Source organism: Ruditapes philippinarum, unplaced genomic scaffold (genome assembly GCF_026571515.1).
Source record: "Ruditapes philippinarum isolate M1 unplaced genomic scaffold, ASM2657151v2 ctg880_1_1_1_1, whole genome shotgun sequence".
Lineage (NCBI taxonomy): Eukaryota > Metazoa > Mollusca > Bivalvia > Venerida > Veneridae > Ruditapes > Ruditapes philippinarum.
Genome location: NW_026867139.1, coordinates 97,859 through 113,244, shown reverse-complemented (window position 1 = coordinate 113,244; position 15,386 = coordinate 97,859). Strand labels below are relative to the sequence as shown.

The following is a 15,386-nucleotide window of genomic DNA, read 5'->3' as shown; positions in this document are numbered from 1 at the left end:
CTTTATTAATACAAGTGTATTTTGCACTATTACATGTATTAAGTTGCATTATTGGACAGATAATAATTATGCTATTGAGTGTTAACATCTAAATTTATATAACTATTATGTATTTTAGTACTTATGTTTGTATTGTACAACAGTCTGTATACCTGAACCAGTTGCAGGCCATTTTGAACATTGTTAATGATCAACATTATTTTTTGTCCAATCACATTGCAGTATTTTTCAAATTTCTGCTTAGTCTAACTTTGGTTAATGTGTACTAAGTAAATAAAATTCACTTAATCTGTCGTCTAACCACAGTCTAACAAATTTCAATAATGCATTATATTAGGGAGGAGTTAGAGGAAGGGTTTACACTCTGATTTGTAAAATATCTAGGTTTTCAAAGCATTGCTAACATTACTTTTTTAAAGGTCAGGTGTTTCTGAATGTGAGGATACAATCAAATTTATTACACAGATAATACATGTGGGGCACGCAGAGACAATGATTAAATAATAACTTTTTTATATCCTTTTAACTCTAAGAAAAATGTCTGTTATAAATTGCTGACTGTTTTAAACTCTAAATATTTTCCAAATTCAGTTGATAGGAATGAACTGCATAAACAATCCTTGACACTAAGAATACAATGTTTACATTTTTGGCTGGAAAACTCATTGTAAATGGACCTGTAAACCTAAATTGACACTCAGAAAAATGAAAAAGTGAATTGTTTTTTTTCAAATGAGCAAATCAATAGGGATTTTAAATGTTAGTGAATAACTTGAAGCCAATAACGAATTTGTATCAATTCATAATCTCTTATGTATTTTTCATTTATTTTAAAAGGATGTACACATTTTATTAACATCTAATTGCATCATTTTCCTGGCTGCAATTGATAGTCGGTATAAATTCTATGACATTTCAGTAAAAAATGTGCCTGATTATATGTTGAAAGGGCCATTTAATTAGCTTATCTAAATGTGACATGTTAGAAACTTGACAAGGTGTAGACATATTGTAGAGCGAAAGGGCGGAGCTGTCAGTGATTTAGAGCAATGCCTTGTTTTTGGTTGAAAAAATAATGTTGATCATTAAATAGGTTAATGTTTAATAATACGCATTAACAAAAAATAATTGGTCGCCTGCCTGCGGCAGGCTTGACCAATTATTTTTGTTAATACATATTATTAAACACTAACCTATACTTAAGGCATTGTCAGCACTTTTAATAGGTTGCGCAACATTCAGGTCGCGCAATGAGTTGTGTGCCAAACTGGTTAGCGCAAGTGGGTCGCGCGACAATTTACTTTTGCACACCAACCTAGCTGCGCAAACAGAAGGGTATATAAGCTGGGAACTTTTCTAGCTGTGGGGGGGGGGGGGGGGTTGAGGAAGTGAGTTGGGGTTTGGAGTTGATTTGTTTTTGAGTTAATAATTGAAGAAATGTATTTGTTGAAGATGTTAAGAATTTTACTTTGGTTTTGACTGTTGATAGAAAATAGAATGATGCATTATTTTGATTTACTGCAATAAATATAATCCTGCTTTCACTTGGAATTGACTTGTTCATTATATACCTGCATAGAGAAATGGTTTACTTTTAAGCGAAAAAAGTGAATAAACAAAGCTTTTCAAAAAAGAGAAGTTTTCGCAACAATATCATAATTGCCTTTTCCTAGATGAACTTATGGCAAATGACGGGCGTGTTAGACTTTGAGACTTTGATATAAGAAAAAGAAAATATTCTAAATATCATTCGATGTAAAATATAACATTTAATATGTTCATATACCGCGAAAAATAAATCATTTTCTATTTATCGTTTTCGCACATTACATTTTGCATTGTTCTATACCTAAATAGTAAATAGTATACAACACTTAAGTGTGTGTTATGGGCTCACTATTGATAGCTACTTTCCTCAAGTGATAAGTACTCGTACTTAGCATGCTCGTAGACCATTTTTGAAACGTTACAAAATAGAAGTGTTTTTTTTTTAGGGGGGGGGGGATGGGTGGTGTTTACGTTATATGCTTATAACTGGTCGATTTGTTGTTAAATCTTACAATCTTATTGTTTTATTTGCACATTTCTTGGTAATTTTTCTACATAACAGACACTTCTAAGAAAAATTTATACGATTTAAACAACTCAAAAAAGCAATATAGGAACGTTTGTAGTTGTTAAAGACGTTTTCTTCTTATTAGCGTCTTATTGACTAAGCTAGTTACTAGTATTCATCTTCTTTTTTATTTTATTTTAATATTCTAGTCGCAAAGCCACGCCCTAATTTTACTTCGTATTTTTCGTATTTATATTTATACTGAGATAGATGATGGGAATGGGGATGCAATGAGCCGAACACCTATATGGCAGACTAATTAACGCGTCGGACTAGTATCTAACGATTGCTGGTCGCGCCGGTTCAAACGTAATCAAAAATTATTTAACTCATTGCTTAATTGGTACTAGTTGGTTCCAGGAACGGATTAAACAGTGTTTCAACGAGTGTAATGGTTTAACACAATCGATCTAGAATAAATTCTTATGAACTATTAACTTATGGTCAAATTCTTTCATAAAAAGGTCTGTGGTCAGTGATCAATTGCAACTATAATTATTATACGGGTAATTGGTAATCAGGGTAATTAGCCAGGTGTTTCGATTTGCTTCTGATTAAAAATAATATTGAGAATAATCATATTATGTACAGTAAATTGCCTTTTATGAAATTGCTTTGGTGATTTTGAAAAGGACATATTATTATTGTTTGATTTATGAATATTTTGTATTATGTATAGCTTTTTGCGCACATTTACATTAAGCAAATAAGAAAAACAATGCCTTCGCTAATCCCCCCCCCCCCCCCTTCTCCCCCATCATTCCCGGATGACCATGTACGACATTGTAAGTGAGACAAAATGTGTTATATACATGTATATTCAGATAGGCCAATTTGTTTTCGAATTTTCAAATATTTTAATTGCATATAGCTGATTTGTACATATCCCCAGTAATATGTTAGTATGTGCTTTCATTTCCGGCTATAATTGAAAAACACATTGTATTAAATATTAAATCGAACCCCAGATATGAACGAAAAAAAAGAATAAATCCGTAATGCAAAATGCGATCATAATTTTATTCTTTAGATTCGAATACAAGAATTTTTGTATTTCTTTTTTATTTCATTTTTTTCTATTTTCAGGTTCTTCCACCTCTAGTGACGGTCAAGCCAGCTTATATATAGTCAAATTGAATATTGATAGGGCTCTCTGTTGTTTTGTTGTTGTTGTTGTTGTTGTTGTTGATGTTGTTGTTTTTAATTCTAATGAATGGCCCTTGCCACCAGAATAGAGCCAGTCCAGCCGTTGTTGTATTTTTCATATTTTGTTTACTGAAGATCCTCATTATTTGAACGAACTGTTCAAAATTCAAAAGACGGCAAATCCATTGGTCAATGATAATGTTAAAGGGAGTTCACATAGCTTTTTTGACATGATGGGACTAAAATTATTTTTCCCAAATGCATTTTCATTTGATGTAAGCCTAGGATCATCAGCTCACTCCGTATTTTCCGGAATAATTATATTGATTGTGAAAAATCACCAAAAATGATAAGCGTTTCAACTCAAATCAGGCTAAGCATACACCCCCATACACCCCCCCCCCCCAAAAAAAAAGGCTGCCCCTGTTGATCTATGTATACGTCTTTGCGCTCTAGGAACACCGTAGAAATCTGAGTCATCAACAAGTGTTAGAGCCCGTCTACACCTATCCAAGTCTTGAATGCAAGTATCATATTCTCTTGTATTGGATAGTGTAGACACCCTACTTGAATGAGTTTTAAAGAGAAATTATGTGACATCCAAGAAGATAATTCCTTGCAAGAAAGTTAGAACACGTTCTATTTTTCTACAAGTTTTTGGCTGTCAAGACACTGATAACACCGGTTTGACACAAAACATGTGCCCGAAGGTTTGATAGTGCTGTTATTTTTATTATTTTCTGACTTTTTGTTGTTGATTCAGTGTACATGCCCTTTGAATTTCAGTAAATGATTACAATGTCTTGGTCAAAGGAACAAATCAATACGCTGATACACAAGAGCAAAAAAAATAAATAAATAAATACATTGTAAAAAAATAAAAAAGAGCGCTTTTTTTTAAGTAGAGTCAAAATGGATTAAAATGATCTTGTTCACTTAGTGAACAACTTTCATCAAATAAAGAATTTGCATCAAAATAAATTTTTGTCACATTTTTTCAATGAACTCCATTCTGTTGTAGCTAATTGCATCATTTTCCCGCTTTTTTTCCCACATATTTTACAGAAACATGATAGTCTTGCAAAGAAAAAGGTATAAATCCTGGGCTATCTTAATGAGACATTTCAGTGAAAATTGTGCCTGAAAAAATGTTGAAAGGGCCATTTATTTAGCTTATCTAAATGTGACATGTAAGAAACTTGAATAGGTGTAGACACGGCCTTAAGATGAAAATATATGATCGTATTATAGTCTGCAGTAAATGTATCTTTGAAGCTCCTGATTGGGTCTTAACATCTAACCGTTTTCAGATTAAAAAAACCCCACTCCTTGATACTACTATGACTGTGATAAACACTTTATTTATGTTATTTTAAACTGTTAATACCTTCAGCTAAAACTTCTTAAGCCCGTGATTTGACGTCAACGAGGTTTAAGACGGATAATATTTTGACCACAACAGGATCTTGTTGTTATCGTTTAAAATCGATTTTAATTCTGTTTTTATTTTTTTAACTATCGCGGAGGCGGAAAATTTTATTTACAGTATACGATGCGTATATAATAAAACTATGTTAATATGTATATAATCGGGTCACATGGTACAGATTACTAATTACGTTTAAAACCGAGTTTTTCTGATTGGTGATTGGTTGATTGACATTATTTTTTCAGACACATTCGTACCTCAAAATGTATATAAGCCAGAAGAAAACCGTATTAAACATATTAAAAAAATACAGTTGAAAGTATTTGTACGTTTATACGGATTGGACATAAAGGCATGTTGAGTTGTTTCAAAGCGCAATGATTTTGTCTTATTTTCTAATTATCTACATTCTATATTATGATGGTTAATATAAAAAATAATAATAAATAAATAATAAAATAATAATAATAATAATTGATGATGATGATGATGTTGATGATTAATAATAAATATAAAATGAAATGATAATTATAATAATTATCATGATAATAATAAATAATACTAAATGATAATCTTTCCATCATAAATCATCAAAATGATAATAAACTAAATAATGATTATTTCATTGATCGATTTGTCTATTTTTCAGGAACAATTATTTAAAAGATGAATAAGTTTCATGTACTCTCTTTACTATGCTTGGTTGCCATGACATTTGGATATCATGTAGGGGAAATGAAGAAGAGATCGGACGGGGTATGTGTTAATAATATTGCTTATCTTATTGCATATTTTCGGCTGAAACGAATGCATGTTTCTCTCTATTGCTTAGATGTGCATATCTTTGGTACTTTCAAAATATGGTTAATACAAGTGTATATCATTATCTGCGTTTTTTACAGCGCAGAACTTATTTATGTGTAGCTTTGAATACAAAATTGTTGTTTCCAGGATTGGAAAAATAACATATTTTGTATGTGCAGAATTGGTTAATGTCCCTCAGAACTGCAAAAAGTTCTTCTTCTTCTTAATACTTCTTCTTCTTCTTCATAGTATTATTATTATTATTTTGTTATGAATGTTATTTTTATTCGAAGAACAGAACTCTCTTATAGAAGACAACTATAAGATTAGATTTATTACGATCTTCAAGAACTCCAGTCTGATACAATAAACTTCAATATAACTATTTCAATAATTTTTCATGTGCTATTCCATTTGTAGGAGTCTTTCCGTATTGCATTTTTTCATAATATAATTACAGGAATATTTCATTAACTATGTGACTTCGAGCTTAAAGAACGGTCAGATGAGAGGTGTACAGAAGAAACAAGGCCAGGCGGTCACCATCCACAACAAGGAAGTGCAGTTCGTGGTTCAAGGTGGCATGAGTGTGGTGTTAGATTTCGATAAGGTATTTTAATGTGCTTATTTCAATGTAATGCCGATTGAGTGCACTATACAGTTGGTATTAAATCAGTATAGACTTTTTACAGTTTAATTATCCCCATAGAAAATTGAATGACATTTCGCGCTCAGGACAAAATGCAAGATTAATGTATAGGTGGTCACTTTGGTTTAAACAGAATTTTAGTTTGACTGCGTGGGAAGCTATAATCTGATAGACACACTTTCGAATATGTTCCTGGAACCAACCAGTACTGAGCAATGAGTGTAAAATGTTTCTTGCTTAAGGAAACGACTCGCACTTGACGGGATTTGAACCCATGCGGCTAGCGATTATAAGATTTTTAGTCTGACGCATAAATCACTAGGCCATGTAGCCACTTTTTTGTTGTTATTTTATGATTGTTGTCGTGGTTGTATATAGATATATAGACTACAAAGCTAGCATACATTTAAAGCCTAAAATTATGATAGACTTTATGGCTGGCAATCTTGACCGCTAACATTCCTTTTATTGATATATCTGTTGCTATTGCAGTAATGTTATAATTATCTGATGTTTTGAAGCATAAGGAGAAATTTTGGGTGTTTTATTTAATCATGTTTCTTTTTTTTTTCTTAACTAAAATTCCTGAAATTGAATCTTGATACAATAATCTTCATCATCATCATCATCATCATCATCATTATCATCATCACCACAATCATCATCACATCCTTAACTATCTTCAATATCAGCAGCAACAGTAGCAGCACGGCATCAATCGCGACTAACAATATGTTACTTCAAACTACTGTTTATAATTACTTATTCTATTTTCCAAACAAATATATTGTTATTGCACATACCTCTAATTATAAATATTTTGTTCCTCAACAGATGTTGATGACGATGAAAAACTCACCAGATGCCAAATATTGTGGAGTGTTAGCATTTAATGAAGAACTAGTCACCTTACAACAAATAAAGAACGCTCTCAAAAACCCAGATAAAGAGGTAGGTGTATATCTTATCGTAGTTTACTTCTTTACGCGAATGATACAATAAGATACAAAATAGTCAGCTTCTGTGTGAATGCATGAAAAGGTCGCCGAATAGTTTTTGCACGATCTTTTAGTGAAACATTTGAAAAAAGACATTTGTTATTCTAAAAGAATATCGATGGTAATACTGTGAAATCATGGTGCGATTACCACTCTTTGAAACAAGTTTGAAAAAAAAAACAACAACAACAACACGAAAAAGTGACAGAGCCACGTCTCGTTTGACCTCATGGCACAGAACTAGTTTTGTATCCTAAAGACATCGGCAGTGCATACTAAAATATTAAATAAAAAAATGTACTGTAAAAAACATCAATCAATGACGTGAAACTTTATGTTATTTCGGTACTGCCTCAGTATTCTTATTTCACAAACTGAAAAGAAGTCAACTCTAGATCTGTAAAGTATATTTTCCCTTTCACATTTACACAGGGATATGCTGTTCTTAACAAAAAGGTATTAACATACTTATTTATTTCAGTTTAAATTTCCCAACAAGAAAACATCGCTTCATCTCCAAAAAGATGACATCGTTTATCAGTCAGAGTTATCGCCCCTGTCAGCTGAGCTTTGTAAAGGACTGGAAGTATACGAGCTGAAACCAATGCCGGGTAAGTTTAAGTATGAGGAAGTGGGGGAAGGGAGGCTGGGTAGTAGTATTCTTGTTGTTGCATATTTGACAAGAAGTTTTAAGGCTTTCTTGTGAAGTTCATTTGTTAACATTTTCACAAATTAGTAGCCTCAACATATACTTTAATCCCAAAATTAACGTTTGTTCGATGATTTTAGAGAGCATTAATTAATTTATGACTGATGTCTGAAATGGTATTGCTCACCAGGAAGACGATTGGCATTATGCTCTTTTGTCTGGCCAATGCACGAACTTTGACTTGTATATAGGAAATGTTTGCTGTATTTCAAAGTATTGAAGGGTAATGTTTTATGAAATAAAAGAACTTTCTTGACCAGACAAATGAGCCAAATACAGATTTCTGTATAAAGAGCTGCAAGGTTCATGTGTATTATATTATCGCTACATCTTTATGCCAAGACTTTTTCTCATCAAAATACAAACGCTAAAAATTTTATTTCTCAAAACCTGTTTATTTTTGGTATCTTGTCAGGGTTTAGGAAAAAATACTCATTTGCCATATACATAAAATCTCTTTTTGCTTATTTTGGTCTGTTGTCAAATGGTATATTTAATGAAATTTAATGTATGGAAGTCAAAATACTACTTTGATTAAGTTTTGATACCTTTACCACACATCACTGCATGTTCATAGCTAATTTTCAGTTGTTGAATATCTAACATGCTCTTAATCCATTATAAAACAATGTTTGACATTTCTAAAGAATTAAAAAAAAATACATGTATTTTGATTTCTGGGGCATAATGTGCCTTTAAAGAGTTTGAATAAAAAATTAATTAGGAACTATCTTTTATTTGCAGAAGTTCAAAACACAGTAAAGGCTCTGTCAGTTCACAGACGACTTAGACCAAAACGGGATGTAGGTTGGGGCGAGGTCCTTCTCATTGTTGTTGTTATCATTATACTTTTGTAAATTGTCGTCTGCGTGAAGATATAAAATAAAACATAGGCAACAAGTCAAGACATTTCGAAAGTTGGGTTTTCATCAGGCAACAGTTAACAAATAAGCATTATGGTATGTCGTGTAACAAAAACGAAAGGACTATCTTGAAAAAGGACTCTCTCAAGATGAACTGAATCCGACAAAATAAATACTGACTTTTACCTTTGTATTCAGCAATGCAAAGTCAAACGTACATTATAAATTTATTGAGCAATGCCTATGTACTGAATTTTAATTGTTCTCACTGTGCATGTGGTACATGTATTTAGATAACATGGTGTGTATGAAGGAACATAAATGTGAAATATTCAAATTTTAATGTGTAACATTCTTTGTACATGGTATTTGCCTGTAATTTATATTTTTGTGTGTGCCATGGTTTGTAATATGTATATATGATGCAGACCAGGGTTGCGTTTCATGGAAAGTCCCAAAATATGTCCCAAGACCAAAACTGTGACAATTTTCGTTTCAATGAAAATGTCCTAACTTATGACTCTTATAATTATTAAGACTCTATAATTTTTGTTTAGCAATGCAGATGAATATTTACACCTCGTGCCATTGTAGTTTGTAAGTTAGTCCTATAGGTTGTCATAAGACTTTTGATGGACTTAGGACTTTCTATAAAACGCAGCCCTGTATACAGCTCTACTTAACTCTTAATTTCTTAAACTGCTGAATTTCTTAAATGGACTGGCCAGCTTCCGTATCTGAAAGTGTCCATTTATCAAAGTTTGGTATATCACCATGAAAGGCAAACAGAAAAGGGCTGGGTCAGACGTGAAGTGTAAGCTAGCCCGACTCGATACAGGTGGCAAAGGCTAGTCACTTTCAGTTGCAGTCACTCCGGGTTAAATTTAATGGTATGAATGTTGAATTGTAAACACTTTCATCATACATTTTTAAAGATATAGTCCTGAAATGTTAGTGCAATAATGATTATTTTAAAATAAATAATGATCATAAAAAACAAAACACTTATCCTCTTCTCTTTCATTTTTATTGTAAATTTAGACTGTACATTTTTATTATCTCCAAAGAAAAACCTCTAATATACATAACCTTTCAATGTCGTAAATATATCCATCCACAAAAAACAGATATCTTTATTTAGAAATTTTAACCATTTTTTCAGAAATCTAACTTTGAACCTCACAATGTGACCATGACCTCAGATAAATAGTATTCATAATAAAACAGGGACTTATTATTGAGAACAAGTTATGAAAAATTTAATAATATGGTTAAGAAAGATGTGTTTTTAACACAAAGGACAAAGAAAACTTGTTGGATGCATTGAGTAATTTGAAGGCCATGCAAATTCAAAAGAGTAATAGTGCAATAACATGGTATTGTTTTTATGAAATAAAGACAAAATAATAAAAACATACCTATACTCAAATATGATCAAAATTGCCGTCAGTTGACATGCGCATAGTAAATGAGTAAACTTTGTATAAAATACATAAATGACAATGAAAATGGAAGTTGCTCTTAAAGTCAATTAAACAGACATTAAATAATCAGCACAATATACATGTATGTCCTATTATATTCAATAACAAGAAACCAAAGTTTACATAGAATAGTGAAAACACAATAATTATAATAAAAATATAACTATAAGATATTAAACCAATTAAAGCCATTTTACAATGTTCATTTAATTCATACCTAGGAGCTGATCTAAACTGTTATTAAAGGAACTCCACTGAGGTCATATAAAATTTTAATTTCTTACATAAGATCAACAGGTGCACTTGAAACGGAAAGGTATGCAAAAAAAAAATTAAGAATAAGTCTAATAAAGAATTTGGAGTCGTACTGTTGTGCTATTCACAGTCTGATTTGATTAAAAAGCATTCAGTCATTTTTCACAACAAGAATAATCATTCTGGAAAAAAAACTAGAAAACGATTGATCTGACATTTTTCACAAAAGTTACTTTTCTAGAACTACACCAAATGGAAGTGCGAACATTAATCTTGAAAAATTATTTCCAGTCCAATCATGTCAAAAAAAAAACTCAGTGGAGTCCCTTTAAGTCTGCTTCCTGGAACTAATTGGTACTGAAGCCATTGTCAGTACTGAAGCCATTGTCATGATCCAAAAGGGGCTTCGAACAATGACCAATAGTTTGAGAGGCAGACACCACTTCAACTTCTTCAGTTAAAGTAAGTTTAATATAAATAAAATCCTTTTTCCAGCTGTAAATAATGTGAAATCAATAAGCACAGATCAGCATATTGTAAATGTACGTTCTTCTTTAAAAACAAATAAATCAATGTTTGTTTAGTACTAGTATTTCCTTCAGGGGTTCAAAACAAACCCTCATGTATATTTATCCACTTTTAACATCTACACACTAGTAACTCAACAGTTCAAAAAACATATAAATCACAGGATCTTTGCTTCTATCAGTAACCCCATCTCTCTAATACATGTGTATTTATCAATTCACACCACTTGAAGTTCTGGCACAGTTTCCAATTAGTGCTATTTTAAACATTTAACAACTTTGTAATGTATGGATGTTTATATCTTACCCATTCCAGATGCAATGTCAGTATTTCATTATTTAATGTCAACATTTTATGACTCAATGTCAACATTTTACAATTTAATGTAAACAGTTCACAATTCAATGTGTACATTTTACAATTCAATGTCAACAGTTCGCAATTCAATACCAACATTTTTTTATATCAATGCTTAAATTTTTCAAAATTCAATGTCAAAATTCAATAATGTCAACATTTTACAGTATAATGTCAACATTTTAAGCTTAAATGTCAAAATTTAACACAACTTTAGCACTGCTGGAATGACATATTATACAGAAAACAAGAACAAAATGAAAAGAACATAAACTACTCTAATTCCTGATTGATATATAATCATTATACATGTATTATATTTACAAATGATGAACATGGAATATTTATAGTCATGAAAAAAAAGAACATTTGCAGTGAAGCATGGCCAAAAAGTAAACAACAAGGTTATACACTAATCATATAAAACTTTGTTTGATTTAACCTTATGAAGGTTAAGTTAATTTTTTAACCATGTTATTAAAGATTTTCAATACAACTTTAAACATAAATTTATCCTTTTTTAAGATGTAAGATATGAGATACCCTCATTGATGCTACCCTTATGTGGTTTCATCTCATGGTTAATACCATGAAGAGTACTGGTAGATGAAAATCTAATTATAGCACCAGTGACCTTGACCTAATTAACAAGAAATTTTGGTAAAGAACCACACATCAATTATTTATGATGTTGGTTATTAAATTACAGACAAAAGGATAAATTGGTGAGGATATGTTTCACCAAAAAATGTTTGGGACATGTACACGGTCAAGGTGAGTGAATATAATTATCTTTTCATGAAGCTCTTATTGATGAAATATGTCAATGCTTTTTATGATATGTTTCACACTATCACCATGACAACTTGACTGTCACATCTCCACATTCTGCCCGACTACCTTTCTATAGAATGAATCATGAAATACATTCTCTTATCAAATTTCATCATCTTCACAACATACTATCCATGCAAATTGTATATGGCAAATGTATGTTAACAATTTGATTATATATAAAAACTAAATCACTACATACACAATTAGTAAAATATACATTATATAATCAAAACAATAATCTGTAAGTAACAATATGAAACAAACCAAAACTTTGTGACATGAACTGTTCATCTTATGAGCAAAAATGTAAGCTTTAGAGAAATAGATTAACATGATAATATGCTAGTAGCATTATATCATTTCATTTACATAAAGTCTGCAGGAAAAGACAGCCTCTTGCCTTCCCTCCATGACCTTTTAAGCCACTAAGCTATTTATTTCTGGCTTATAGACAATAAAATAAACTTCAAAATTCAAGTAGAAATGTCAATAAAAATTCAAAATATATATATTGTTGCCTTAGTGCAGTGAAGGAAGTTAACTCCTTAAGTAACTGCACTAAGTTGATGATATATTTATGCTTTTAGTGAGAAAAATGATGTAATTAATGAAACCTATTGCCCTATGAGCCTATGTCAATCACATTTTTTTAAAAAGGTACATGTCACCATGGTAATTTGTCCAAAACAAGTGAAATAAAACCAATCTCCTTTTTTCTAATATGTACTGGTATATCATATGGGTAACAGGGCATGGACAACATATTCTTCATAGCTATGGCTTCAAAACCACTATCATTTAAATGTAATACAATTTGTAATTTCATTCTTGGTAATTAAGTGTTAAGCAAAATCAAACTTTAAAGCAAAGTGTATGATTTATCCACCACATATTAAGGAAAGTGTAAAAATATGCATGGATAAAAATTTAAACATGCAATATAATGTAATTAACTTACAAACCACAGTTGTACATGTCCTTAACTATACACTACATACTTTACTAAATTGTCATAATGGTAAAGGCATGGACAACATATTACTCATAGCACTGGTTCAAACCACTATCATTTATGTTAAATGTGTAATTTTATTCTCGGTAAAAAAAGTGTAAGGTATTCAATTAACGTATTGATATATACATTAAGAATGTAAAAGCGAGGTCGATGATAAATTTTAAATGTGCAATTTAAATTGCATATTAACTTACAACAATTTACATGTCTAATTATACGCATACAACAAACTAAAACTGTTAAGAAAATAAAATTTATTGAGCATCTATATATTAAGCAGAGACCTAGCAATTTTGTATATAATATTTTCAAAATATTCATAAAAATAATTTAGAGTGTTCATATCTGCACGAGTGCATGATAATACATGAAAAAAACAACAAACAAACAACATGGATGTGGAGTGTAAAGGGACATTGATATAATCAGTACTACTATGAAATCCAATTATCTCTCTTAATGGCAATTTGCCATTTCATACATTAGTTTAAACATTTTTACTTTAACTCAATAATTGTAATGCTTATATGAACCAATATTCTTTCATAAAAACTATACATTTGGGTATACATTAACAAAGAAGAATACATGCATTTATCAACAGATTTTTTGTGAGCACACACGGCTGTTGCGAGTTTTAAATATGCGTGACTCAGGGAGCAAGGTTAAAACAGCTAAATGCAATGACAGCCCCGGTAGTTTTATTATCAAAACATAACTGCCAAAAAGCAAGGCATTGGATGTGGTAAGCATGTGTGTTCTTGAACCAAGCCCCCAAATGCTGTGAGTAGTGTCATTGGACAGGTATAAGCCTGAACTTTTAAGCTGATATTAGTCACCCTTGTCTGGGTCTCGGATCAGGGAGACAGCGAAGAAAACAAGAGGATAGATTTATCAATATAGAGGAAAAGGTGTACCTATAAAGGTGTATCTTTATTCACAGACCTTATTCCCCCTTTATAGAGCTAACTGCTTCACTTTTTCTTACCAACTGTGGACATCAATGAGAATAAGGGCCTAACAATTAACTTCAGATATAAAGTACATGGTTCAGTTATTACTGGTAAATTCAAAACAAATGAATTTCAAAACAAATGGTCAACAATCATGGAATGTTTCACAAATTATCATGGCTAAATAAATGTCTATGAAATGATCAAGAGTTTGGTTCTTTGCCAAGGCTCAATTAGTGTTTGTTTTATACATGTATGTACACACCAAAATATAAGCAACAACAAAAATGCAAGATGTATGAAAAAGAAGGTTAAATTGGCTTTAAGTGAATCAAAATATACCAATGTACTGATAAACGAAAGTGCACAAAACCCGATTATAATGGATGAAAAATTTTCCTACTACATGTCTTATAAAAAAGAATATAGACATTGACACTAATCCCTACGTAGAACCATAAACATTCTAAGCCAATGCCAAAAACTTAGTAATTTCACTTTAATAACATTTTAAATCTTATTAAGCATCATTTGTAGACAAATTTTTAATTAAACTTGCAAATTTAACTACACTAATGTTTAGTAATGATGATTCTGTATGCAATTAGAACGGAGGACAGCCAGCTTGGACCTACGTAAAGTCTGAACTTTAAACATTTACTATGCTAAATTTTTTTACACGGACTTGTCCACCTTCTATTTTTGGAACTTTTCATTATCAATTTTAGGAAAATCGAAATGAAAATTTGAAGACTGTCAGCTAACAGTATAGAGCCCACTCAGACTGCACAAAAATGCAAGCTGTGCGCTTCTATACTAGTGGCAAAGGCTAATCACTCTCTGTCCCAGCAGAGTAAGGTCTAAACTAATGACCTTCACATTTGAACATTTTCATACTGTAATCACTAAAATTAACAAAGAACATTTCCAAATTCAAATGCATCTTAATCAGTTAACTTTCTGCATTTTGACATAGAAACTTCTCACATTAAAAATTGACAGTCTAAAATGCAAACCAGGGCAAATCAATTATTTAAATTTCATATGACGAGGGTTAATAAACAATGCACCAAAATGACTAAAGATTTACATTCATGGTAAATGTAGTATTGGCCATGTTTGAAATATAAAATCATAATGTAATGATCAAATGGCGAGCATTTAAGAAAGACTTTTTAAATAATATTCAAATGATAATGTTTTAAAAAAAATTAATCACTACTGAAACGTAGTGTATAATTTT

General features: G+C 31.2%; 1 protein-coding gene across 1 annotated transcript; it reads left to right on the top strand.

Annotated features, from left to right (window-relative positions):
* The first annotated feature begins 4,990 nt into the window (after window positions 1-4,990).
* On the top strand, window positions 4,991-9,699 carry LOC132734975 (uncharacterized). The gene is made up of 6 exons (XM_060721882.1): window positions 4,991-5,043; window positions 5,341-5,447; window positions 5,956-6,105; window positions 6,979-7,095; window positions 7,624-7,753; window positions 8,596-9,699. The coding sequence occupies exons 2-6, from the start codon at window positions 5,358-5,360 to the stop codon at window positions 8,706-8,708; spliced, it is 600 nt and encodes a 199-aa protein (XP_060577865.1). The 5' UTR covers window positions 4,991-5,043; window positions 5,341-5,357; the 3' UTR covers window positions 8,709-9,699.
* The last annotated feature ends 5,687 nt before the right edge of the window (window positions 9,700-15,386 follow it).